We start from the raw sequence: 26,636 nt of genomic DNA on the forward strand, positions 1-26,636 counted from the left end.
GCGGCTGGATTAAGATCAGTGGCTTGTCCAGGACCTTGGTGGCCACGATGCTTTGGTGCCCGTTCAGATAAAACCAGGTGTGTTAATACCTTTCTCTCTCTCTCAGATTCACAATTCCCCATCAACATCGTGGCCGTCAGGAATGATCATGATTTTCTTGAGAAGGACCTTGTAGAACCTCTTTGCAGGTAAAGCTTGTGAAGTATTTTTGTTTTAATTGTTCAGTCTGCGATGCATATCCCTCTGTTGAGGAGCTAATTCAACAATTCAATGTATGTTTATTTTTTTACTGCCTACCGCATGCCAGGCCTGGGTCCAGGTTCTAAATGTACTGCAGTGAGCATGCTCAGTCCCTGATCTCATGGAGCTTGACTCCTGGTGGGAGGCTTCAGACAATAAAAAAATATATAGATTAGGAAAAAGGAGAGAGAGATGAGATACAGAGAGAGATGATAGAGAACGAGATTATAGAGATGATAGAGCTAGAGGTGAAAGAGATAGAGATGAGAGAGATGATGTAGATAGATGATAGATGTAGAGATGATAGTGACAGATTATAGAGATGGTAGAGATAGAGATTATACAGATAGTAGAGACAGAGATGACAGATATAGAAATGATAGTGACAGAAATCATAGAGATGTTAAAGATGATAGAGACAGAGATTATAGAGATGATATAGAGAGATGATAGAGATAGAGGTGGAAGAGATAGAAATGAAAGAGATCATAGAGATAAAGATGATAGAGACATGTTAGAGAGAGATGATAAAGATGATAGATGATAGATACAGAGAGATGATAGAGAAACAGATTATACAGATGATAGAGATAGAGATGAAATAGAAATGAGATCATAGAGATGATACAGACAGGTGAAAGAGATGATAGAGATGACAGATATAGAGAGATGAAGCTAGAGATAATAGAGAGAGATGTAGAGATAGAGATGAAAGACGTAGAGGGAGATGAGAGAGGTGATACAGATAGAGAGAGGATAGACAGAGATGATAGAGATAATAGAGATGATATAGATGATAGATATGATTCACAGATGTGATTGGTAGATAGATGATAGAGCGATAGATCAATTGATCGATAGAGAGAACTTCAGAGAGTGTTAAATGCTATTAAACAAGTGTATAAGATAATGATATAGAGAGCTATTGGGGGCACAGGCAAATCAGTGGGAGGAGGCAACATGGGCGGCCACAGCATGAGTGCCAGGGAAGACCCTGAGAAATTCCATGAGTAGTCGAACTTGGCTGTATTTTCTGCAAAGTCCAGTAATTATATCAGCAAAGCAGAGTATAGTGAAGATCCCGCTATGTGACAACTGCCATAAGGATGCAAAGACCTTAATTCCCTCCCCTGAACAAGTTCCTAGTCCGATTAGAGAAATCTAGGTGAAGAAATCAGGTATGAATACATGAACAAATAAGTCACAATTATAATTTGGATTTTAATAAAATATATCAGTGTAACAGTAGGTGTTTGAAGTCATCTAACTAGGGCACTGGAGAGAAGTCAGAGCCGGAGAGAAATGTTACCTTGGCAGATGTGAGTTGTTTTTCTGAGGCCACAGCTAGTTATGGGCAGAACTGATCATCAGCCCAGTACTTGTAACTTTCCACCCAACATTCTTTCTAGTAGACTCTGCATTTGATGTAGGAAAGACGGCAGCTTAAGGTGAAAGTAATGAGCAAAACTTTTGTCAAGAAGGAGACCAGTCTATGATAGATGCTGTTATTAGTTGCCATCAAGTCCATTTCGACTCATAGTGACCCCATATGATAGAGTAGAAGCTACCCCATAGGTTTTTCTTGACTGTGATCTTTACAGGAGCAGATTGTCAGGTCTTTCTCCCTTGCAGCCTCTGGGTGGGTTTGATTCACTGACCCTTCGGTTAGCAGCCAAGGCTTACCTGTTGCTCCACCAGGACTCATTCATGTTAGAATACTGTGTACATAGTCCTAGACTTGTCTGGTCTTAAGGCACATACAGAGTAAAGCTAGATGATGACCCCCCAGGTTGGAAGACACTCATAAGATGACTGGGGAAGAGCTGCCTCCTCAAAGTAGAGTCAACCTTAATGACGTGGATGGAGTAAAGCTTTCGGGACCTTCATTTGCTGATGTGGCACGATTCAAAATGAGAAGAAACAAATGCAAGCATCCATTAATAATCGGAACCTGGAATGTATGAAGTATGAATCTAGGAAAATTGGAAATCATCAAAAATGAAATGGAACGTATAAACATCAATATCCTAGGCATTAGTGAGCTGAAATGGACTGGTATTGGCCATTTGGAATCCGACAATCATATAGTCTACTATGCTGGGAATGACAACTCGAAGAGGAATGATATTGTGTTCATCGTCAAAAAGAACGTTTCAAGATCTATCCTGAAGTACAATGTTGTTAGTGATAGGATAATATCCATACGCCTACAAGGAAGACCAGTTAATACGACTATTATTCAAATTTACGCACCAACCACTAGGGCCAAAGATGAAGAAATAGAAGATTTTTATCAGCTGCTGCAGTCTGAAATTGATCGAACATGCAATCAAGATGCATTGATAATTACTGGTGATTAGAATGCGAAAGTTGGAAACAAAGAAGAAGGATCAGTAGTTGGAAAATATGGCCTTGGTGATAGAAACAATCCCGGAGATCGAATGATAGCATTTTACAAGACCAACGACTTCATCATTGCAAATACCTTCTTTCACCAACATAAACAGTGACTGTATACATGGACCTCGCCAGATGGAACACAAAGAAAGCAAATGGACTACACCTGTGGAAAGAGACGCTGGAAAAGCTCAATATCATCAGTCAGAACAAGGCCAGGGGCTGACTGTGGAACAGGCCATCAAGTGCTCATATGCAAGTTCAAGCTGAAACTGAAGAAAATCAGAGCAAGTCCACGAGAGCCAAAATATGACCGTGAGTATATCCCACCTGAATTTAGAGACCATCTGAAGAACAGATTTGATGCATTGAACACTAGTGATCAAAGACCAGACAAGTTGTGGAATGACATCAAGGACATCATCCATGAAGAAAGCAAGAGGTCACTGAAAAGACAGGAAAGAAAGAAAAGACCAAGATGGATGTCAGAGGAGACTCTGAGACTTGCTCTTGAGCGTCAAGCAGCTAAAGCACAAGGAAGAATTGAAAAAGTAAAAGAACTGAACAGAAGATTTCAAAGGGCCTCTCGAGAAGACAAAGTAAAATATTACAATGACATGTGCAAAGAGCTGGAGATGGAAAACCAAAAGGGAAGAACACGCTCGGCATTTCTCAAGCTGAAAAAACTGAAGAAAAAATTCAAGCCTCGAGTTACAATAGTGAAGGATTCCGTGGCGAAAATATTAAACGACACAGGAAGCATCAAAAGAAGATGGAAGGAATACACAGAGTCATTATACCAAAAAGAATTAGTCGATGTTCAACCATTTCAAGAGGTGGCATATGATCAGGAACCGATGGTACTGAAGGAAGAAGTCCGAGCTGCTCTGAAGGCATTGGTGAAAAACAAGGCTCCAGGAATTGATGGAATATCAACTGAGATGTTTCAACAAACAGATGCAGTGCTGGAGGTGCTCATTCGTCTATGCCAAGAAATGTGAAAGACAGGTACCTGGCCAACTGACTGGAAGAGATCCATGTTTATGCCTATTGCCAAGACACGTGATCCAACCGAATGTGGAAATTATAGAACAATATCATCAATATCACACGCAAGCAAAATTTTGCTGAAGATCATTCAAAAACAGCTGCAGCAGTGTATCAACAGGGAACTGCCAGAAATTCAGGCCGGTTTCAGAAGAGGACATGGAACCAGGGATATCATTGCTGATGTCAGATGGATCCTGGCTGAAAGCAGAGAATACCAGAAGGATGTTTACCTGTGTTTTATTGACTATGCAAAGGCATTCGACTGTGTGGATCATAACAAATTATGGATGACATTGCGAAGAATGGGAATTCCAGAACACTTAATTGTGCTCATGAGGAACCTTTACATAGATTAAGAGGCAGTTGTTCAGACAGAACAAGGGGATACTGATTGGTTTAAAGTCAGGAAAGGTGTGCGTCAGGGTTGTATTCTTTCACCATACCTATTTAATCTGTATGCTGAACAAATAATCCAATCTGTATGCTGAACAAATAATCCAAGAAGCTGGACTATATGAAGAAGAACGGGGCATCAGGATTGGAGGAAGGCTCGTTAACATCCTGCGTTATGCAGATGACACAACCTTGCTTGCTGAAAGTGAAGAGGACATGCATGTGAAAGCTGGACAATGAATAAGGAAGACTGAAGAAGAGTTGACACCTTTGAATTGTGGTGTTGGCGAAGAATATTGAATATACCTTGGACTGCCAAAAGAACAAACAAATCTGTCCTGGAAGAAGTACGGCCAGAATGCTCCTTAGAGGCAAGGATGGCGAGACTGTGTCTTACATACTTTGGACATGTCAGGAGGGATCAGTCCCTGGAGAAGGACATCATGCTTGGCAGAGTACAGGGTCAGCGGAAAAGAGGAAGACCCTCAACGAAGTGGACTGACACAGTGGCTGCAACAATGAGCTCAAGCATAACGATTGTGAGGATGGCGCAGGACCGGGCAGTGTTCGTTCTGTTGTGCATGGGTCGCTATGAGTTGGACCCGACTCGATGGCGCCTAACAACAACAACAAGACACATATATATGCTTGTCTTAAGGCAGCCACTCTAGGGTTTCTATACGGAGGAAAAATATGTTTATGTTAAGAAATGGTCTCTGAATGTTCAAGGAAAATAATACAATCGATTTACTTAAGTGGGTAAAAGAGCAAAGCAATCTTCAAATCGCAAATTCCAGAAATGGGCTATTGGGACTAGAAACAAACAAGAACAAAATGCCATTTGCAAAAGTTGATGAGGTTCTTATTCTTTGCTGTTGTTGTTGGGTGCCATCAAGTCGATTCTGACTCATAGCGATCCCATGTGACAGAGTAGAACTGCCCCATAGGGTTTCCTAGGCTGCAGTCTTTATGGATGCCAACTGCCACATACTTCTCCTGCGGAGCAACTGGTTAGCAGTAGACGGCGTAGCCATCCCCATGGGGCAGTTCTACTTTGTCCTATAACGTCGCAGTGTGTCGGAATCAACTCAATGGCAATGGATTTAGTTTTTTTTTTAATCTTTGTGGGAGCAGATCTCCAGGTCTTTCTCCTGAGGGGCTGCTAGATGGGTTTGAAGCACCAACCTTTCCTTTAACAGCCGAGTGCTTAACCATTGCACCACCAAGTGTCCTTAAATTAAGTCATATATGTATAAAGTAAAATCCACTGTTCTCCATGTACAGTTTTTTGAGTTTTGACAAATGCGTACCATCATGTAACCACCACCAAAGGCATCACCCCCCAAAATTCCAGGTCCTCCTTTGTCTTCAGTCTCTACTCCTAGCCCCTGCCAAACACTAATTTATTTTTTGTTCCTATAGTTTTCTTTTTCCGGAATGTCATACAAGTGAAATAAAAAAAGTAACTAACTTTTTGAGTCTGGCTTCTTTCACTTAGAATAAAGCACTCAAGATTCATCCATGCTGTTGTGCGTATTGGTAATTCTTTCCTTTTTATCACCGAGTGGTATACTGCTGGAAGCCCTGGTGGCGTAGTGGTTAAGTGCTATAGCTGCTGACCAAAGGTCGGCAGTTCGAATCTGCCAGGTGCTCCTTGGAAACTCTGTGGGGCAGTTCTACTCTGTTCTATAGGGTCGCTATGAGTCGGAATCGACTCGACGGCACTGGGTTTGGTTTGTTTTTTTTAGTATACCGTTGTATAGATGTACTGGAGTTTACTCTTCCACTCAACGGTGGAAGGACATTTGAGTTGTTTCCAGTTTAGGTGATTATAAAGCCACTGTAAACATTCATATCCAAGTTTTGTGTTAGCACAAGCTTTCATTTCTTTTGGATAAAAACTTATGAATGGGATTATGGTTAAAATATGATAAGTGTATTTTAACTTTACAAGAAGCCACGTAACTGTTCTCCAAATGGGCCGTACTATTTTGTATTCGCACCCACAATGCATGAGAGTTCCAGTTGCCCCACCTCTTTGTCAGTACTTGGTATTGTCAGTTTTTGTTTTGTTTTCAGGGATCCTAATAGGGTCACTATGAGTCAGAATCGACGCTACAGCAACGGGTTTAGTTTTCGGTTTTGGTAATAGGTGTCTAGTCATATCTCATTGTCATTTTAATTTAATTTCCTTAATTAAATGACTTAAGTGGGTAAAAGAGCAAAACCCAGTACCGTCGAGTCGATTCCAACTCATAGCAACCCTACAGGACAGAGTAGAACTGCTTCATAGATTTTCCAAGGAGCTCCTGGAGGATTCAAACTGCCAACCCTTTGGTTAGCAGCTGTCTTCAAATCCTGAATTCCAGAGATGGGCTACTTGGACTAGAAAACAAACAAGAACAAAATGCCATTTGCAAAAGTTGATGAGGAAAAATATGTGGCAGTTGGCTTCCGTAAAGATTGCAGCCTAGGAAACCCTGTGGGGCAGTCCTACTTTGTCACATGGGGTTGCTATGAGTCAGAATTGACTTGATGGCACCCAACATTTCCTTAGTGACTAATGGTGTTAAACATTTTTTCGTGTGTTTATTTGCCATTTATTTGAACTGTCTGTTCAAATCTTTTGCCCATTTTTTTAAACTGGGTTGTATATTTTCTTATTTCACTTTGAGAGTTCTTTATATGTTATAGACATAAGTCCTTTGCTAAATAGGAATTTTGAAGATACTGTCTACCAGTGTATAGCTTTTGTTTCCAATCTCTTAACAATCTCTTTTATGAGACAAAAGTGTTGAATTTTGCTCAAGTCCAGTTTTATCAGTTTTTTCCTTTCGTGCTTTTAATGTGATATCTAGTAAACTTTTGTCTAACATGAGGTCACAAAGATGTATGAGGTACAAAATATGGCTCGAGATTCATTTTTTTGCATGTGATGGCCGTTTGTTTCAGCACCCAGGTGAAAAGACTATACTTTCTTCATTGGATTTTCCCTTTCAGTTTTATTGTGAATCAACTGACCATGTATGTATGAGTCTATCGTAGACTCTGTTCTGTTTCATTTATCTGTGTGCCTGTCCTTTCTTCAGGATGGCTCTGTCTTGAATACTTTAGCTTTAGGTAAGTCTTAGAGTCAGGTGGTGTGAATCCTGCTTTCTTCTTCTCCGTCAGGATGGTTTGGCTACTCCAGTTCCTTTGCCTTTCCATATAAATTTTAGAAACGGTCATTAAGATCTATAAAAAGAAAATCTTACTGTAGTTTTGAATAGAATTTGTTGAATCTATAGATCAGTTTGGGGAAAATTGACATGTTAACAATATTGAGTCTTCAATACATAAACATAGTATATGTCTCTATATATTTAGATCCCGTTTATTTTCCAACTGTGATTCATAGCTGTCAACATGCAGATCCGCACACATTCGTCAGTGCCTAAGGGTTTCGTGTTTTTTGCCGGCAGATCCGCACACGTTCGTCAGTGCCTAAGGGTTTCATGTTTTTTGCCGGCAGATCTGCACACGTTCGTCAGTGCCTAAGGGTTTCGTGTTTTTTGCCGACGACTGAAAACCTCCCGAAGCACAGCTCTGCTCGGATACACGTGGGGTTGCCATGAGTCAGAGTCAACCAAACAGCCCTTAGTTTGGGTTTTTTTTTTGTTTGTTTTTATTTTTAGATTTGGTGCTACTTTAAATGATAAAAAAAAAATCGATACTTTTTTTAAAAAATTATTTTAAATTTCAATTGTTCATTATAAAGATGTTTTGTGTATTGTCCTTATATCCTGGAATCTTTTTAAACTCAGTCATTATTCTGGTAGCTTTTTCATAGAATCCTTGAGCTTAAATATAAAATTTTAATGAAAGATGATATTGTAAACTGAGAATAAAAATTCTATCACATTTTTAAATCAGAATTTCAGAGGCAAATATCCTCTCAGGCTGTGCAGTTCTATTCATAGGATGACTATGAGACTTAGTGGGCCCAACTTTGAAGCTCAAACGTGTGGGTGGTAAGTCCTTACCCACTCACCACTGCATGTTATCTGAGGTACCTGGCTAAGTTGTGGAATTTTCCGTCGATGTCTACTCTTAAAAAAAAAAAAAAAAAAAGCCTTTTGGACACCTTACAGGGACAAGCCAGTATAATTATGTGAAATCATTGTTGTTGTTGTTGGGTGCCGCTGAGTTTGCTCCGACTCATAGCCACCCAGTGTGACAGAGGAGACCTGCCCCATTGGTTTTCTAGGCTGTAATCTTTATGGGAGCAGATCAACAGGCCTTTGTCCCGTGGAGCCGATGGGTGGGTTCAAACCGCTTCCTTTTCAGCTAGCAGCCAAGTGCTTAACCACTGCGCCACTGCATAAACAGTAGCACTGCAGCTATGCCAGACCACACCAACCTGTTGATAACGGCTCAGCGTGGATAAAAACAGATACGGTGGCAGGAGGCTGTTATAACTGGAGTAACTCTTACGACAGCTATGCCTCCAAAAATATTATGAAGTAAGAAAACCGTTTGGCTGTAGGTGTGTGAACTGAGATGCTTAGGGCGTAGGCGCTAAAAAGACACAGAGCTGTGGGTAGAACAGAGGCCGAGGGAGTTGGCACATGGGGGAGTGGATCAAAGGACACAGGCAGAGGAGGTCGGCAGGGATGGAGGCGGGGGCTGAGGGGAAAGGCATGGAGCTGCTTTGCCTTCTGCACGCACTCTGCCACCAAGACGCAGATTCCCGTGTGGCAAACAGCAGAAAGCAGGCAGAAGGGAGATCTCTAGCCCCAGGGGAATGCCAGCACTTTGCAAACTTTGAGATTGATAAGTGGCTAATTAGACGCCTGCCCATTCAGATAGTAAGTAATGATTTATACTGGGAGAGTAGCAAGCAGTTGTGATCTTGTTCCTCTTCTGCTGTGTGCGCTGCAGTCACAGAGCGGGGCCGGGCTCCTGCCTCATTCTCACAGTTCCCTGGGCTGTGCCTTGCTTACAGGTGTTTTCTTCTAAGGTGTGCTCTGCAGTCACAGAGGGGAGCTGGGCTCCTGCTTTGTTTTCACAGTTCCCTTGGCTGTGCCTTGGTTACAGGTGTTTGAAATGCTGAGCTGGTACAGGCTGTGAAAGTTACCAGAGCTGGAGGGTAGGTAGGTTCTGCCAGGTAGATAAAGGAAGAAGGTCTCCTGCAGTTGTTATCCATGGCAAGAATCTGGTTCACCTTTGGTTTTCTGACAGACGGTAAATGGATTTTTTAAAAAAAGCCAAACCTATTGCTGCCAAGTCAGTTCTGACTCGTAGCCACCCCATATGTGTCAGAGTAGAGTTATGGATTTTCTGTGGCTGATTTCTATTTTTTTTAAGTAGATGGCCAGCCCTTTCTTCAAGGTGCCTCTGGGTGGACTCGAATCTCCAACCTTTCCATTAGTAGCCAAGCACTTAGCCATTCGTGCCACCAGGGACAATGAATGGACTAGGTGCAGTTAGTCTTGGAGAGTTGTCGAACTGTATTACCTTTTTTTATTGGTTTGGATGAGTTGTACTAAAGGGCTCCATGGCAGGAAGGACCCAAGCCCAGCCCTGATTATCGGGTGTGTAGCTTTCAATTCTAGAGCCCAGAAACAATTCAGGTTTGCTGTCTTTGCTGAAGGCAAAAGATTATCTGGCCCCAAATGCCCATAGTGCCAAGGTTGATAAATGAATAAATGATGATTTATTTTGACAGATGGCATGACCGCTGTTAAGTACAGATGTGGAGTACCTAATGGGGGAAGGGGGGTAGACAGGCCTCCCAGAACAAGGACCTTAAGGCCAGTAGAAATTATCCAGATAAGAACACGTGATATTTTGATGTCGCTGTTTTGACCCAGACATTTTAACTCCAAAACACTTTAATGCAACCCATTGCCATGGAGTTGATTCCAACTTATAGCGACCCTATCCTGTGGAACAGAACTGCCCCAAAGGATTTCCAAGGCTGATCTTTACAGAAGCAGATCGCCAAGTCTTTCTCCTGCAGAGGGGCTAGTGGGTTTGAACCACCAACCTTTTGGTTAGCAGCCGAGCACTTAACCACCACGCCACTAGAACTCTTCTACTTTAATGCAACCTGGAGCAAAATTTTATTTTTAATAAAACTGACATACAGGAAAAAGCATCTTCTTCCCCTTCCCCCAGTGAACCTCACCCGATGATAAATTATATGGTATGGGGCTCAAGTCTGGGGCACCGTCATGTACGGACATGGTAGGGTCAAAGATAGAGGATTTCACTAGTGTGGATTATTTTATATAAAAAACATTGATTTTGTATTTTTTGATGGACTTTTTATGTGACCTTTTCCAAAGAGCTGCTCCAAATGACATTTATATGCCTACACTTTCAAGAGCAGTCCCTGAGAAGCTACTAAAGTCAGCTGGGAGGCTGAGGGAGTGGAGAGGGCTTATGCTTTTAATGATATTTACTTCTATCCTTTCTTCTTTTAGATATTTATATTTCATCATTTAAAAAAATTAGCAGCATTAAAAGTCTTGCTTTGCCAGATAATAGATAATAGTGCTGAATATTAAAAAAAAGAAGAAGAAGAAGAAGGAGTTGCCGTCAAGTCGATTCTGTCTCATGGCAACTGCATATAATTTTTCTCCATAGGATTTTCAATGGCTGATTTTTCTGAAATACATTGCCAGGCCTTTTGAGTCCTCTGGGTAGACTCAAACTTCCAACCTTTCAGTTAGCAGCTGAGCCCATTAACTGTTTGTACTACCCAGAGACCTCTAGCTAACATTTAGTGAGTGCCAGAGGAACAAACAAATCTATCTTGGAGGAAGTACAGCCAGAGTGTTTCTTAGAAGCGAGGTTGATGAGACATAGTTTGGACATGTTATCAGGAGGGACTAGTCCCTGGAGAAGGACATTATGCTTGGTAAAGCAGAGGATCAACAAAAAAGAGGAAGACCCTCAACCAGATGAATCGACACAGTGGCTGCAACAATAGGCTCAAACATAGCAATGATTATGAAAACGGTGCAGGACCAGGCAGTATTTCGTTCTGTTGTACGTGGGTCACTGTGGGTTGAAATCGACTTGACGGCACCTGACAACAACAACCTACTGTATTATATATATTCCCGTCTCTTTATTTTTTTCATATGGGATTCAAATTACTGTTCAGTGTCCTTTCATTTCAGTCTGAAAGATTCTTTTAGCATTTCTTATAGGGCAGGTCTACTAGCAATGGATTCTCTCAGTTTTTGTTTATCTAGGAATATCTTAATTTCTCTTTCACTTTTGAAGGATAGTTTTTTGGAGATACAGTTTTTGGTTAACAGTCTTTTCTCTCAGCACTTTGAATATACCATCTCACCGCCTTCTGGTCTCCATGATTTCTTATTGGAAATCAGCTGTTAATCTTACTGGGAATCCCTTTTAGGTGATGGCTCACTTCTCTCTGGCTGCCTTCACGATTCTCTTTGTCTTTAGCTTTTAGCAGTTTGATTATGGTGCGTCTAGGTGTGGATCTTTTTGAGTTACCCCATGTGGAGTTTGTTGACCTTCTTGAATTTAAATTTTGGGAAAATTTTGGCCATTATTTCTTCAAATATTCCTTGTCCTTTTTCTCACTCCCCTCTGCTTCGGGAATTCCCACTATGTATATGTTGGCACACTTGGTGGTGTTACACAGACCCCTGAAGCTCTTTTCATTTCCTTCCATCTTTTTTCTTTCTGTACCATAGACTGTATAGTCTCAACTGACCTCTTTAAGTTTGCTGATTTTTTCTTCTGTCTACTCAAGGCTGCTGTTGAGCCCCTCTAGTGAATTTGTCATCTCACTTGCTGTACTTTTCAACTCAGAATTTCTATTTGGTTATTTTTTCATTATTTCTGTCTCTTTATTGGTATTATTAACTTGGTGAGACATCATTCTCATACTTCTTTAGTTATTTAGACATGGTTTCCTTTAGCTCTTTGAAGATACTTGAAATACCTAATTTAAAGTTGTTGTCTACTAACTCCAATGTCTGAACTTCCTCTGTGACAGCTGTGTTGACTGCTTTTTTTCCTGTGTGTGGAACATACTTTCTTGGGTTTTTTTTTTTCTTTTCTTTTTCTTTTTTTGGTTTGTTTCTCTTTGTCTCATAATTATGTCTCATAATTTTTTGTTGACTATTCGGACACTTTAGATATTATGCGGCAACCCTAAAAATCAGAGCCCTGCTTCCCAAAATTTGTTGTTAATATCTGTTTAGTAACTTCCCTCAACTAATTCTCTAAAATCTGTATTCTCTGTCATGTATGGCCTCCTAATTCTCTACTCAAGTTTCCTTAGTAGTCAGTAAAGGATTGGACAGAAATGTCCTGAAATGCCTTTGCCAAGAGGCCCTGTATACATGCTGGGCACATCTTCAAGGCTCCAGCCATCAATTTACGTCCTGCTTATGAAGAGTGTCAAGGCCAACCAGAGGTGAGAGATTAGGGCCTTCTCAGGTCTCTCCTGGGCATGTACACAGTCCTACACATGCATATGGCCATTTAGATTTATACATGTCAGAACTTTACCAAGCCCTCTATGGACAGCTCATTCCAGCTGTTCCTTTTACGTTTTGGTCAGCTTCTTGTTTGCTTCAACAGTTATCACTGTCTCAAGCAATTACAATGTTAAATAATTGTCCCTGGTTACTTTTGACATACACCCTTGGAAACAGCTATTCTCAGTGATGAGCTCTGAGCCTGGTCAAAGAAAAATACTATAAGTCGGGTTTCCAGGGAGCAGCCAGACAGGTGAGATAATAGCAAATCTCTGGGGATGGAGCACTTGGGGAATGACAAACCAGTTCTGCTTCTTCCAGTAGCTGGAAGTGTCTGCTGAAATAATTTGCTCATTTTTTCTTAATAAGATTATTTCACTTATTATTCAGTTTAAGAGTGTCTATATGTATTCTGAATATGCTCTGTGTCAGGTGTCTGTTTTACAAATGTTTTCTCCCCACAGAGAAGCAATTTTTTTTTCTAATAATATTTTATTGTGTTCCTCATGAAAGTCTAACCAGCGAATTAGGCTCCCGTTGACAATTTCTACACAAATTGTTCAGTGACATCAGTTACGTTTTTCACAATGTGTCACCATTCTCTTTAGTTGTGCTCTGGTTTTTCCATTTCCAGTACTCTAGTTTCCCTGCCTTCTTACCTTCTCATCTTTGCTTCAGAGTGATTGTTGACCTTTTGGTCTCAAATAAATGACTTTTTAATGGAGCACTGTACTCACAGATAATATCCTTTATTTTGTGTGCCATTCTGTTATTATGCTACAAAGTGACCTCAGGGGATAGTTTCAGTTCAAGGTTTAAAGAGTGTCTCAGGGCAGTTGTCTCAGGGAGTCTTCTGGTCTCAACTAGTCCAGTAAGTCTGGACTTTTTAAGAATTTGAGCTCTGTTCTGCATTTTTCTCTCATTCTATTAGGATCCATACATCATGGCCATGATCAGAATCATCTAGTTCTTCTGGTCTCAGGGTAGATGAGGCTGTGGCTCATGTAGGCTATTAGCCTTATAGACTGGTTTCTTCTCTGAGACTCTGGTTTCCTTCTTTTTCTTTTGCTCTTAACAAGTAAAGGCCAATAGTTGTATCGTAGATGGCTGCTTGTGAGCTTTTAAGACCCCAGACACTACTCACCTAACCAGGATTCAAAACGTGAACTTTAAGAACTGTATTATGATAGTTGACTGAATTGTCCTGTGAGATTAAGGTTTTAAACCCTCAAACCCCAGCCTGTTTTCCTATAGATTACAGCCTTGGAAACTGTATGGGGCAGTTCTACTGTGTCCTATAGTGTCGCTATGAGTTGGTTTGGTTTCTATCAAACTGGAAGGAGTCCCTGGGTGATGAAAACAGTTAAACACTTGACTTACTAATGAAAGGCTGGCAGTTCAAACCCACCTAGAGGCACCTTGGAAGTAAGGCCTGGTGACTTGCTTCCAAATAATCAGCCATTGAAAACCCCATGGAGCACAGTTCTACTCTGACACACATGGGGTCACCATGAGTCAGATTCTGCTGGACAGCAACTGGCTATCAAACTGGAAGAATTCCCTGTTGTTGCTGTTGTTGTTCTTAAGTGCCATCGAGTTGGTTCCAAGTCACAGAGACCTTACGTACAAAAGAACAGAACACTGCCTGATCCTGTGCCATCTTCACAATCATTATGCTTGAGCCCATTGTTGCAGCCACTGTGTCAATCCATCTCCTTGAGGGTCTTCCTCCTTTTTTCTGACCCTCTACTTTACCAAGCATGATATCCTTCTCCAGGGACTGGTCTCTTCTGAAAACGTGTCCAAAGTACATGAGACATAGTCTTACCGTCCATACTTCTAAGGAGCATTCTGGCTATCCTTCTCCCAAGACAAATTTGTTCACGCTTCTGGCAGCCCGTGGTATATTCAGTATTCTTTGCTAACACCATAATTCAAAGCATGAGTTCTGCTTCCATCTTCCTTATTCATTGTCCAGCTATCGCATGCATATGAGATGATTGAAAACATCATGGCTTGGGTCAGGTGCATCTTAGCCCTCACACTGACATCTTTGCTTTTCAACACTTTAAAGAGATCTTTTGCAGCAGGTTTGTCCAATGCAACACATCCTTTGATTTCTTGACTGCTGCTTCCATGGGCATTGATTGTGGATCCAAGTAAAAGAAATCCTTGACAACTTCTATCTTTTCTCCATTTATCATGATGTTGCTTATTGGTCCATTGGTGAGGATTTTTGTTTTCTTTATGTTTGGTGCAATCCGTACTGAAGGCTGTAGGGAATCCATCAGGAAGGAATCCCTGGGGGGTACAAACAGTTAATGTGCTCAACTGCTAAATGAAAGGCTGGAGGTCCCAGTCCACCCAGAGACACCTCTGAAGAAAGGGTAAGCAATCTACCTCCAGAAAATCAGCCAATGAAAACCCTGTGCAGCACAGGTCTACTCTGACACACATGAGGTCTCCATGAGTTGAGTCAGCTCTACAGCTTGGTGGTTTTTGGTTATCAAGCTGAAAGAAGCTTTAGGTTCATTGATGGTAGTAATCATCCCATTTTTCTTTCTTTTTAGACGACTAAATACACTGAACAAGTGTGCCTCAATGAAACTTGATGTGAACTTCCAAAGGAAAAAGGTAGGTGTCCATGCCTCACGCCACCATTAGCTGTCCCAGCAGGAGCAGCTCACCAGCATAGATTAAAAACAGATGAACCGAACCCAAATGCTGGAACAGCAGACCGTCTATGTTTGTCCTCCTGATATCCTGTTATTATCATTACCATCGTAAATAAGTCCATTATAAACCCACGGTGAGGTTGGTTTTGCTCCAGCATTTCATTTTGCTTTAATTTTTATCAAAGTGTTTGCATAAAGATGTAAAATATCTCAGTTCTTTATGGTAACCTTTGAGAAGTTTGCCCCGGCATTTCATTTTGCTTTCATTTTTATCAAAGGGTTTCCTTAAAGACATCCAATGTCTCAGTTCCTTATGGTGATCTTTCAGACGTTTGTTTAGCTGAATACGTCAACCCCATATGAGAACCAAATACCACACAGAGATTAGCACATTAAGAGAGTTCAGGAGCGGGTCTGTGGGTTCATGCCAAGTGTCTTTTCCTTCATTCTTTCCAACAACATTTCATTTCAAGTGTGTGTTTGTTCTCAGGTGGGTCCATTTCATAGTGGTGTGAGGGGGCCGGGGACAGTGTAACAGCACCAAGACACCTCATCTTCCTCCATCCTCCCTTTTGATTTTTCTCTAGAAGTTCTAGGGAACACCTCTCAGTTTGCAAAGTCACTGTGCACCCTTTCACTTGTAGGACTTTGCTTGTGCAATGCCCTCTGCATGAATGAGACAGGAAATTTCAGCCTGAAACAAAACCATACTTTACTGAGTACTAGCTGTTCTCCAGGAGCTGTGATAAGTGCTTAGCATGCATTATCATATTTAATCCATTGAGGTAGGGATTCTCCCCATTTTCTCCATAAGGAAAGTAAGCTTGGGTATCATTGTTAGCTGCCCTTGAACCAGCCCCTGACTCAGGGCAACCCCACACACCACAAGTCCTGGCTCTGCGCCATCCCCGTGATCTTTTGCAAATCAGACTATTATACTCAATCGAGTTTTCTTTTTTTTTTTCAATATTTTACTGTGTTTTTGGTGAAAGTTTACACAGCAGATTAGGTTTCCATTTAATAATTTTGATACATATTGTTCATTGACACTGGTTACATTTTCCACATTGTGTCAACATTCTCATTGTTCTCCTTCTGGTTGCTCTGTTTCCATTAATCTGGCTTCCCTGCCCTCCCTTACCTTCTCATATTTGCTTTAGGGTAAATGCTGACCGTTTAGTTTTATGTGGATGATTTTTTTTTTTTTTAGAGGAGCACAGTACTCATGGGTAATGTTATTTATTTTATGAGCCAATCTGTTATTTAGCCGAAAGATGACCTCGGGATGTGATATCAGTTCAAATTTTAAAGAGTATCTGAGGGCGATAGTCTCAGGGGTTCCTCTAGTTTCAACCAGTCCAGTAAGTCTGGCCTTTTTTTTAAGAATTTGAGTTCTGTTCTACAATTTTCTTCCATTCTGTCTGGGACCATCTATGGTGACCCTGATCAGAATGATCAGTAGAGGTAGCCAGGCACCATCTAGTTCTCCTGGTCTCAGGATAGATGAGGCAGTGGTTTGTATAGGCGATTAGTCCTGAAGACTAGTTTTTTCTTTGAGTCTTTGGTTTCCTTCATCCTCTTCACTCCAGAGGAATAGGGACCAATGGTTGTATATTAGATGGTGGGTGGCAAGCTTTTAAGACCCCATAAGCTCTACTCACCAAACTAGGATGTAGGAGATAAACTTTATAGACTATGTTGTGCCAGTTGACCAAGTTGTCCCATGAGACTATGGTCCTAAGCTTTCAAACCCAGTAAACCAATTCTGTGAGGTTTTTGGTTATATCTGGGAAGTCATAGGGTTTCCACTGGCCAATTTTCAGAAGTAGATTACCAGGCCTTTCTTCCTAGTCTTTCTTAGTTTGGAAGCACTGTTGAAACCTATTCAGGATCCTAGCAACACTGAAGCCACTGACAGAGGGGTGGTGGCTATGCATGAGGTACACTGGCTGGGAACCAAACCTGGGCCTCCCGCGTGGAAGGAAAGAACTCTACCTGTGAGCCATTGCTGCCCACCCCCCCCCCACACACACACAAAGGTTAGGAGGTTAAAAAATTGGCCCAAGATCTTTCAGATCAGGGTTTCGACCTCAGGTGTGTCTAACGCCAAGACCAAGGTTCCTAACCACCTGCCGAGCTCCTGACTTTCTCCTGAGTTCATCCTTCTGGGAAATCTAGAAGTTAAAATTACTAGTGACTTTTTTTTGTTTAACATCTCCAATTTGTTACAAGCCAAGCCTCAGCATATTTTGAAGGAGCAGAGAAAGCATCTTTGAGTCAAAAGAAAGTGTTCTTTATTCCACTCTGCACAGAGAAATCATTAAATACAATGGGTTTTAAGTCACCCCCGAGTAACCCAATCTTTAAAAATAACTTTAACCTGGATTTCTGCTCTGAAATAGCACACAGAAAATCAAATGAATTTTGATTGACTCCACCTTCTGAACACTTTGGGATTTGAGCTAGAAACACGAGATTCAAGATAAAGGTAAAAGACTGCAGAGCAATATCCAGAGAAATATTAAAACCTGAGCATTTTGTTCAAGCGAAGACAAATTCAAAATGTGGGAATCAACCTCCCAACAGCTGTCTTGCTGAAGAGACCCCTTGAGAAATATGCATGCTGTTTGAAGCAAGAGGGTCAGATGTTGTTTGGATTGTAACACACGGTTCTTGTTAGAGCTGAAAACAGCCATGCCTGTGTGCCTGAAGGGTGGGTACCACCAACGGCTGGTCCAGAAACTGCCACTGTAGATCACTGGGTGCCACCAACGGCTGGTCCAGAAACTGCCACTGTAGATCACTGGGTGCCACCAACGGCTGGTCCAGGTACTGCCAGCATAGATCACTGGGAACCACCAATGGCTGGTCCAGATACTGCCAGCATAGACCATTAGCTGCAATTTATCAAAAAAGAAAAATTATCACAAAAATTAATGACACAATTTGTGTTTTGGTTTTCTTTTTTAAGAAATTTTTATTGTGGTGACATATATTGCCATCTCAGCTCTTTTTACGTGTACAGTCCAGAGACATTAATTATGTTCACCATGTCGTACAAAGGAGCCATGGTGGCACGATGGATAAGCACACAGTTGCTAACAGAAAGGTCAGCAGTCTGAACCCACCATCCGCGCCTCAGGAGTAAAGACCTGGCAAGACCTGGCAATCTCTTCCTGTAAAGATTACAGCCTAAGAAGCCTGTGGGTGAAGTTCTACTCTGTCCTGTATGGTCACTGTGAATCGAAATCGACTCAATGGCACATGACAGCAATATGTTGTACAAACATTATCACTATCCATTTCTGGAATTTTTTGTCACCTCAGACAGAAATTGATGCCCCTTAATCAATGGCTCCACCTTTCTCCCTCTTACCTGCCCCTGGAGACCACCAATGAACTTTGGTCTTCATGCGTTTGCCTATTCTAGACATTTTCTGTAAGTGCCATCATATGCCATTTGTCGTTACATCTGACTGACTTCACTAGCGTCATGTTGTCCAGGCTCACCCGTGCGGCAGCATATATCAGGACCTCGTTTCTCTTTAGGGCTGAGTAACATCGCATTGTGTGTGTGGACCGCGTTTTGTTCATCCAGTCCTCCGCTGGCGGACACTTGGGTTGTTGCTCCCTCTTGCGATTGTGACTAGTATTAAAGTGAACTCCAGTGGACTCGGTTCTGTTTGAGCCCCTAGTGACATGTTTGTTTAAAACAAACTTGAGTCTTTGGATTTGTATTCTTTCATTTCTTCAAGACCACGTGTGAGGCAGCCTTGAATAACAACATTTGTTAGACTCTGTGTGTTCCTCTGTGAACAGGTTACTATCCAGTACTTCAGGATCCTACATTCCAGTTTATTCTTTTGATTGGCTGTCTGGCACACGCCCTTCCATCCCCTGCTTAGCCAAGGCTCACACCTGCATCCCCCGGAATAAAAGGGTTGCCTCTCACATTGTAAACTTGGGAGAAATGGCCTAAATTTTCAAATAAATAATTCTTGCTTGGGGATTCCTCCCCACTCATGAAACTCAATAATGACCAGTGTCTTAGTTATCTAGTGTTAGAAATTCCACAAGTGGGGGGCTTTAACAAACAAGTTTATTTTCTCACCGTTTAGGAGGCTGGTAGTCTGAATTCAGGGCACCAGCTGTCAGGGAAGGTGTTCTGTCTGTTGGCTCTGGGGGAAGGTCCTTGTCTCTTCAGCTTCTGCTCATTGGCTCCTTGGTGGTCTTCATATGGTGTGGCACCTGTCTTCCCCCGCTTGCTTGTTTAATCTCTTTTATATCTCAGAAGAGATTGACTTAACACACTGCGCACTAATACTGCCTCATTAACATAACAAAGAAAACCCATTCCCAAATGGGATTATAACCACACAACACCAAAAAACCAAACCCGTTGCCGTCAAGTCAATTCCGACTCACAGCGACCCTATAGGACAGAGTAGAACTGCCCCATAGAGTTTCCAAGGAGGGTCTGGTGGATTCGAACTGCCAACCTTTTGGTTAGCAGCTGTAGCTCTTAACCACTACACCACCAGGGTTTCCATTTATATAATAATCCATTATTATAACCACAGGCATACAAAAAAACCCATTGCTGTCGAGTCGATCCTAACTCATAGTGACCCCGTAGGATGGAGTAGAACTGCCCCATAGGGTTTCCAAGGAGCAGCTGGTGGATTCTTACCACTGACCATTTGGTTAGAAGCCGAGCTCTTAATCACTGCTCCACCAGGGCTCCTTCACAGGTATAGGGGCTAGGATTTACAGCACATATTTTGGGGGGACACAATTCAATCCATAACAGCCATCATCACAGCCCAGGCCTGTGCAGCCACACAGGAGACGTTGGGCAGTAGGCTGTGCTCCATGATCTGCCCCTTACTGCAATAAATAGGGAGAATGAATGCTGTTGTTAGGTACTGGCAAGTTGATTTTGACTCACAGCAAACCTATATGACAGAGTAGAAACTACTCCATAGGTTTTCATGGCTGTAGTCTTTATGGGAGCAGACCATCAGGTTTTTATCCCATGGAGCCTCTGAATCGGCTTGAACGGCCGCCTTCTGGTTAACAGCCAAGCACTTAACCACTGTGTCACCAGGGCTCCTTAGAGAGTGAATAGGAGCTAAGAATAGACCAAATGATTGAAACCAGAAAGTGAAACTGGAGAACTGGGCCCTACATGACACATCGAATAACTTTGGATTTCATTTATTTGGAAGAAAAATAGAGACAGCACCATTTCCTGTTGGTATGTCCCCGTTTTCAGTGAATCAAGACATAGAAATAGAGAGCAACAGGGGAAGAAGGAGAGCCAGGGATAGAGGGAGGTTGTGGAATGTCTGGCTGATCGCCTCCATGAACAACTGCCTCCTTTGCCATGAGACTAGAACCGGATGGTGCCCAGCTACCATTACTGAACGTTTTGATCAAAGATTCTGTAGAAGAATCTTGATCAAAAGGGAGAAAATACAGAACTGAATTTCAAATTCTCATGGAATCCAGTCTTTCTGGAGCCACTGAGGCTGTATGAACCCCCAAAACTATTTCCCTGAGGTAAACTTTAAACCTTAAACCAAAAATATCCCCTAAAGTCATCTTTAAACCAAACAATAATTTAGCTTAACTAGTAAAGAATATCTGCTTTGAGTACTGTGCTCTTTTAAGAGCTATCTATATGGGATCAAACTGATAACAGCAACTCAAAAGGTTAGACAGGGAACTTGGCGGGGGGGCACTGAGGTTACGTTAATGCGGGAGGAACAGTTAGGAGGAGGAAAGTGAGGATGGTTGCACAACTTGAAGAATGTAATCAGTGTCACCGAATTGTACATGTAGAAATTGTTGAATTGGTGTATGTTTTGCAATGTGTGTTTTCTCAACCAAAATAAATTTTAAAAATTATTTAAAAAAAAAAAATGGAAACAGAATTCTCACCTCCATTGTATGGAGGCCCAGGCTTTTCATTCTGTGGACCGAAGTCCCCGAATAGCACCACAGTCATCCTCCTCCTGCCTGGGGCTTTGGGCCCATGGGGATTGTGTGTGCTTGCTTCCCAGTTCAGTTTGTTGTTTAATAAACGTTAACCAGTAACCCATTACTGTCTTGTTAACCCCAATTCGTGGCCACCCCGTGTATGTCAGAGTAGAACTGTACTCCATAAGTTCTTCAGTATCTGATTTTTCAGAAGCAGATCGCCAGGCCTTTCTTTCAAGGCACTTCTGGGTGGACTTGAACCACCAGCCTTTCAGTTAGCAGCTGAGCACGTTAACCATTTGGGTCAATAAACATTTGACCCAGTGCCTACTCTAAGCTGGTACTTCACTGTCATCATCTCCGCTTCCCAGATGCAGACTGAAGGGCAGAGAAGCAACTTGCCCAAAGCCACACAGACACAGGAGAGGCAGAATTTGAACCCAGGTAGTATGGCACCAAGGAGCCCTGGTGGCACAGTGGTTAAGTATCAGCTGCTAACCCAAAGCTTGGCAGTTTGAACCCACCAGTCGCTCTGTGGGAGAAAGATGTGGCAGCCTGCTTCTGTAAAGATTTCTAGCCTTGGAAACCCTATAGGGCAGTTCTCTTCTGTCCTGTAGTGTCACTATGAGTCGGAATCAACTTGACAACGGCACTGGGTTTGGTTTTGGTTTATTTTGGCAGCAGATTACTCCTCCTGGCCTTTCAAAGGTGTTCAGAAATGTATCGGAACCTGAGTGAGCTTCTTGTCCTTGGCCTGAAACCCTAAAGGGTGTCAGATTTCCTTATTAATACTATCGATGCTATCAGTTTCGTTTTGTTTTTTAAAAGAGGGATATATATATATATATATTTTTTTTTTTTTAATATTTTATTGTTTCTGGTGAAAGTTTACACAGCAAGTTAGGCTCCCAGTTGAGGATTTCCACACATCCTTCAGTCACATTAGTTAGATTGTTCACAATATGTCAGCCTTCTCTTTAATTGCTTTCAGGTTGTTCTATTCCCAGTGCTCTAGTTTTCCAGCCCCTTTTTCTTCTCATCTTTGTTTTAGATGGTCTTTTAGTAGATTGCCAATCTTACGGGTGATATTCTTTATTCTGTGCGCCACTCTGCTGTTTTACTGAAAGGTCATCTCAGGGGATAGTTTTGGTTCAAGGTTTAAAGAGTGTCAGTATCAGGGAGTCCTCTGGTCTCAGGTAGTCCAGTAAGTCTGGCCTTTTGTACGAGAACCTGAGTTGCGTTCTAGACTTTTCTCCCACTCTATCCAAGACCATGTACTGTGATCCCAGTGAGAAGGGTCAGTGATGGTAGCCAGGCACCTAAGTAGGAGAGGCTTTTTCTTTTTTCTTTTCTTTTTTTAAGAATCTGCACTGATATATATATAGTGCTTTAAGTGAAAGTTTACAGCTCAAGTTAGTTTCTCGTACAAAAACTCATACACACATTGTTGTGTGACCCTAGTTGCTCTCCCTGTAACGTGACAGCACACTCCTGATTCCCACCCGCGATTTCCCGTGTCCACTTAGCCAGCTCCTGTCCCTCTCTGAGAAGAGCCAGTTTCTCTCATCCGTCCTAAAGCCCTCAATTGATGTATTTATTGTCTCCATGGCACGTTTCCTCTGGCTCTCTAGAAGCGACTGAGTCACCAATCTCATTGCTACACTTTGCTTGTCCTTCTGGTTTTGTTTACATGTCAAGGCTTTGGTGGGCTGACCACAGAAAGTGAGAAGTCCACCAGAAGGTCCTCAGGGTGATGGCTCACTGCCTGGTTCAGCAGACTGCCTTGTGCCTCAGATGCCACTCTGAAAACGCTGTGAGAAATGGAGTCGCACTTGCCCTCACAGGATCTAAGACCGAACCATTTGTTTTCTTTTAGAAGTCTACTATTTATTGTTGATTTAGCACTTGGCTGCTAACTGAAAGGTCAGCGGTTTGAACCCTCCAGCCATTCCACAGGAGAAAGATGTGGCAGTCTACTTCCATAAAGATGACAGCCTTGGAAACCTATGGAGCAGTTCTACTCTGTCCTATAGGGTTGCTATGAGTCATAGGGTTGCTATGAGTCGGAATCAGCTTGACAGCAGTGGGTTTTGTTTGGTTTTTATTAACAGCAGTTTTCACAACTGTCTTCTTGGCCAACCTTGGAATGTTATATTCCAAATTGTAATCTCAGCCTCCAAGAGAAAGGAAGCTGCTGGCTTGGCTCGAAGTGTCCAATCTCTGTCTTGTGTGATTTTGCCCATCGAGTCTCTCCATTATCAGGGTGTTCATTCATGGAAACCTTATATAACAGAAACTCCTTATCACCAGGGAGGGGCACACAGTGGCCTTCAAAGCTACCGTTGATGTCCTATTATTTGTTAAGGTGTATGGTGGGTGTGTGGGTCCTCCTCTTATCGTTGCTTTTAAACTATCCAACTCCTAGTGACCCCTTGTGACAGAATAGAACTGCCCCATAGGGTTTTCTAGGCTGTAATCTTTATGGGAGCAGATTGCCACATCTTTCTCCCATGGAGCCACTGGGTAGATTTGAACCACCAACCTTTCAGTTAGCAGGGGAGCACTTAACCACATGCCACCAGGGCTCCTTCTTTAAACTATAAGTATGTATAAAATGTGGTATAAAAACTAGAGATCTGACCATTTGGCAGATGAGAAAAGTGGTCCTTTAAGGGTTTGAGATGACCTCCCAATTCTCTGTGAGGGTCAGGTGGAGAAGACTGCTCTGGACCCTGGCCTCACATGTACTGAGAGATTTCCTAAGGCCCACCAAGCCTCCTTTCAGGAGAGCTGGACAGCACTACTGTCCTCCAGCCTGGGCTGCGAGCCCCTCACCCCTGCAGAATTCTGATTGCCACATTGGTGCCTCTGAACAGACAACCACATAACTTCAGTTACCTTGAGCAGAAGGTACACTTCTTGTGTTTTTTGTTTAATTTTGATGAAAATATACACAGCAGAACATATACGCATTCATCAGTTTCTACATGTACAGTTCAATGACATTGGTTACCTTCTTCACTTTGTGTCACCGTTCTTGCCATCTCTACCCATATTGCTTCACCACCATTGACTTAGACTCACTACCTCCTAAAAGAAGCCTTGGTGGTGCAATGGTTAAGTGCTCCACTGCTAACTGAAGGGTTGGGACTTTGGACCCACCCAGCGGTTCCGTGGTGGAAAGACCTGTCGGTCAGCTCCCATAAAGATTACAGCCTAGAAAACACTATTATATAGGATTGGTATGGTTTGGAATCAGCTGAGTGGCACACAACAATGACACACCTTAAACTTCTCATCTGTGCTTCAGAGTTACTGTTGACAGTTTGGTCTCATATCGATAGGTCTTTAAAAGAGCACAACACTCGTGGTGAACATTATTTGCTAATTTAGCTAAACTGTTGCTTGGTTTAAAGATGGCTTCAGGGGATAATTATGGCTCATGGTTTGAAGGTTTTCTCAGAGCGGTCGATTCAGAGGTTTCCTCCAGGTCCAGTAGATGCAGCAAGTCTGGATTCTGTAAGAATTTGAAACTCTGAGCCATATTCCCCCCTTTTGATCAGCTTTCATGTATTGATGTCTTGGCTGAAACGCTCAGTAATGGTAGCCAGGCACCGTCCAGTTCTGCTCTTATAGCAAAGGAAGCAGGAACCCACGGAGGCAGTTAGACCTGCAGTCTATTCCCTTCTCCGATTCCTGGGTCTTCTTCTCAGCTGTTCCTGAAGGAAGACACATTTCTAAAATTCTGTGTGACTGTGGATTAACTGCCTCTCGCAGCTGTGGATCCATGTAGGCTCATGTTTTCAGTGTAAAAATAGGACCAAATTCAACTTTAAAAAAAAAAAAAAAAGCTTTCTTTTTGAATATCTGGTTGGCATCTGTTTCTGAGCAATATATAATTTCAGTCACGAACGTTCTCATTCTTAGCAAAAGCCAAACGTGGAAGAGCCCATCAAAATTAAAAACCTCAAGGGGTATGCAAAGCTGCTTACTCTCAGGGATGTGTTTCTTCTTTAAAAAACCAAATATCCAAAACCAGTTGCCGTCAAACTGATTCACGGCAAACCCACGCGTGTCAGAGTAGAAATGTGCTCCATAGGGTTTAATGGCTGATGTTTCAGTAGATGGCCAGGCCTTTCTTCCGAGGTGCCTCTGAGTGGATATGAACCTCCAAGCTGTCAGTTAACAGCCTAACATGTTAACCGGTTGCACTACCCAGGGACTCCTCTTCTTCGTTATTTCGTACCTATGAAATTCACTCCCCAGTGATGACATGGAAATCCCAGTTATGGTTAGTGTGCTATGACTTCTGTTCAAGTAAATAACAGAGACTGTTGTTGTGTGCCACTGCGTTGTGTTGCCACTGTGATTCTGACTCATAGTGACCCTGTAGGACAGAGAAGAGCTGCCCCCTAGAACTTCATAGGCTGTAGTCTTTAGGGAACCGATCATCAGTTCTTTTACAGAGCTGCTGGGTGGATTCCAACCACCAGCCTTTTGGCTAGCAGTTGAGTGCTTAACCTTTGTGCCACCAGGGCTCCTTGTCAGGGACAGAAGCCTACAGTGAGCTGTGTATTCGATGAGGAATGAGAAGGACCTGTACACTCACCGAGCTCTGTCCTCTACCTAAGAAGATTACCCCAGAGAGAAAGAGCGGCTTCAGAAGAAGGCACTGGTTGGAGTTATTGTTTTAATAAAGCCCTCTGCAATCATGGCCAAAGGTGGAGAACAACACAGAACAGTGACTGATTTCACCCTGCAGCCTTCACCTCCTGGCCTGGACCTGACAGTCAGCTCGGAGGAGTTGCGGGTACAGCAAGGGCCCGTCTCCACCCAACTCCGCCCGCCTTCCCAGCTGCCTTTCACACCATACAGCTCCCACCGACTAAAACATCTCCTGGCCTTTCCAAGCAGCAGAGCCAAAGAGGAAAACTAAACTGTGTCCAATAATTCATCCGGCTGCAGAGTACCAGGGTCTTGAATTGAAGATAACTGAATGTTTATGTCCCAGAGCCGTAGGATTTTTGAGTTGGGAGGGGTCCCATAATGATGATCCTCTTCTCCAGCCTCTCACGCAGTACAGGAAGGAGCCGTGGTGGCACCACGCCTGCTAACCACAAGGGTGGTGGTTCACACCCACCCGGCAGCAAGTCAGGAGAAAGGCCTGCTGCTCTGCTCCTGGAAGCGTCCAGCCTAGAAAACCCTAGGGGGCAGTTCTACTGTGTCACAGGGTCTCCCTGAGTCCGAGTCGACTCCACGGCACACAGCAATAACGCAGTACAAGGTTTACTTCTCGGAGCATCTCTCAGGGTTCATTCAGCGTCTGCTTGGAAGCGTCTAGACATGACTAACTCGTGACAAGGCGACTTATTTTACTCTACTTGTTAGAAGG

General features: G+C 42.5%; 1 protein-coding gene across 2 annotated transcripts in view; it reads left to right on the forward strand.

The window, feature by feature from the left end:
• Positions 1–26,636, forward strand: part of STARD13 (StAR related lipid transfer domain containing 13) — a 218,184-nt gene that overhangs the window by 148,389 nt on the left and 43,159 nt on the right. For both annotated transcript variants that reach the window (XM_003409453.4, XM_010589364.3), the window contains exons 3-4: positions 107–188; positions 15,158–15,221. In XM_003409453.4, the coding sequence (XP_003409501.2) occupies positions 107–188; positions 15,158–15,221 (146 nt within the window). The remainder of the gene's footprint in view (positions 1–106; positions 189–15,157; positions 15,222–26,636) is intronic.

This window comes from Loxodonta africana, chromosome 17 (assembly GCF_030014295.1).
Source record: "Loxodonta africana isolate mLoxAfr1 chromosome 17, mLoxAfr1.hap2, whole genome shotgun sequence".
Taxonomy (NCBI): Eukaryota; Metazoa; Chordata; class Mammalia; order Proboscidea; family Elephantidae; genus Loxodonta; species Loxodonta africana.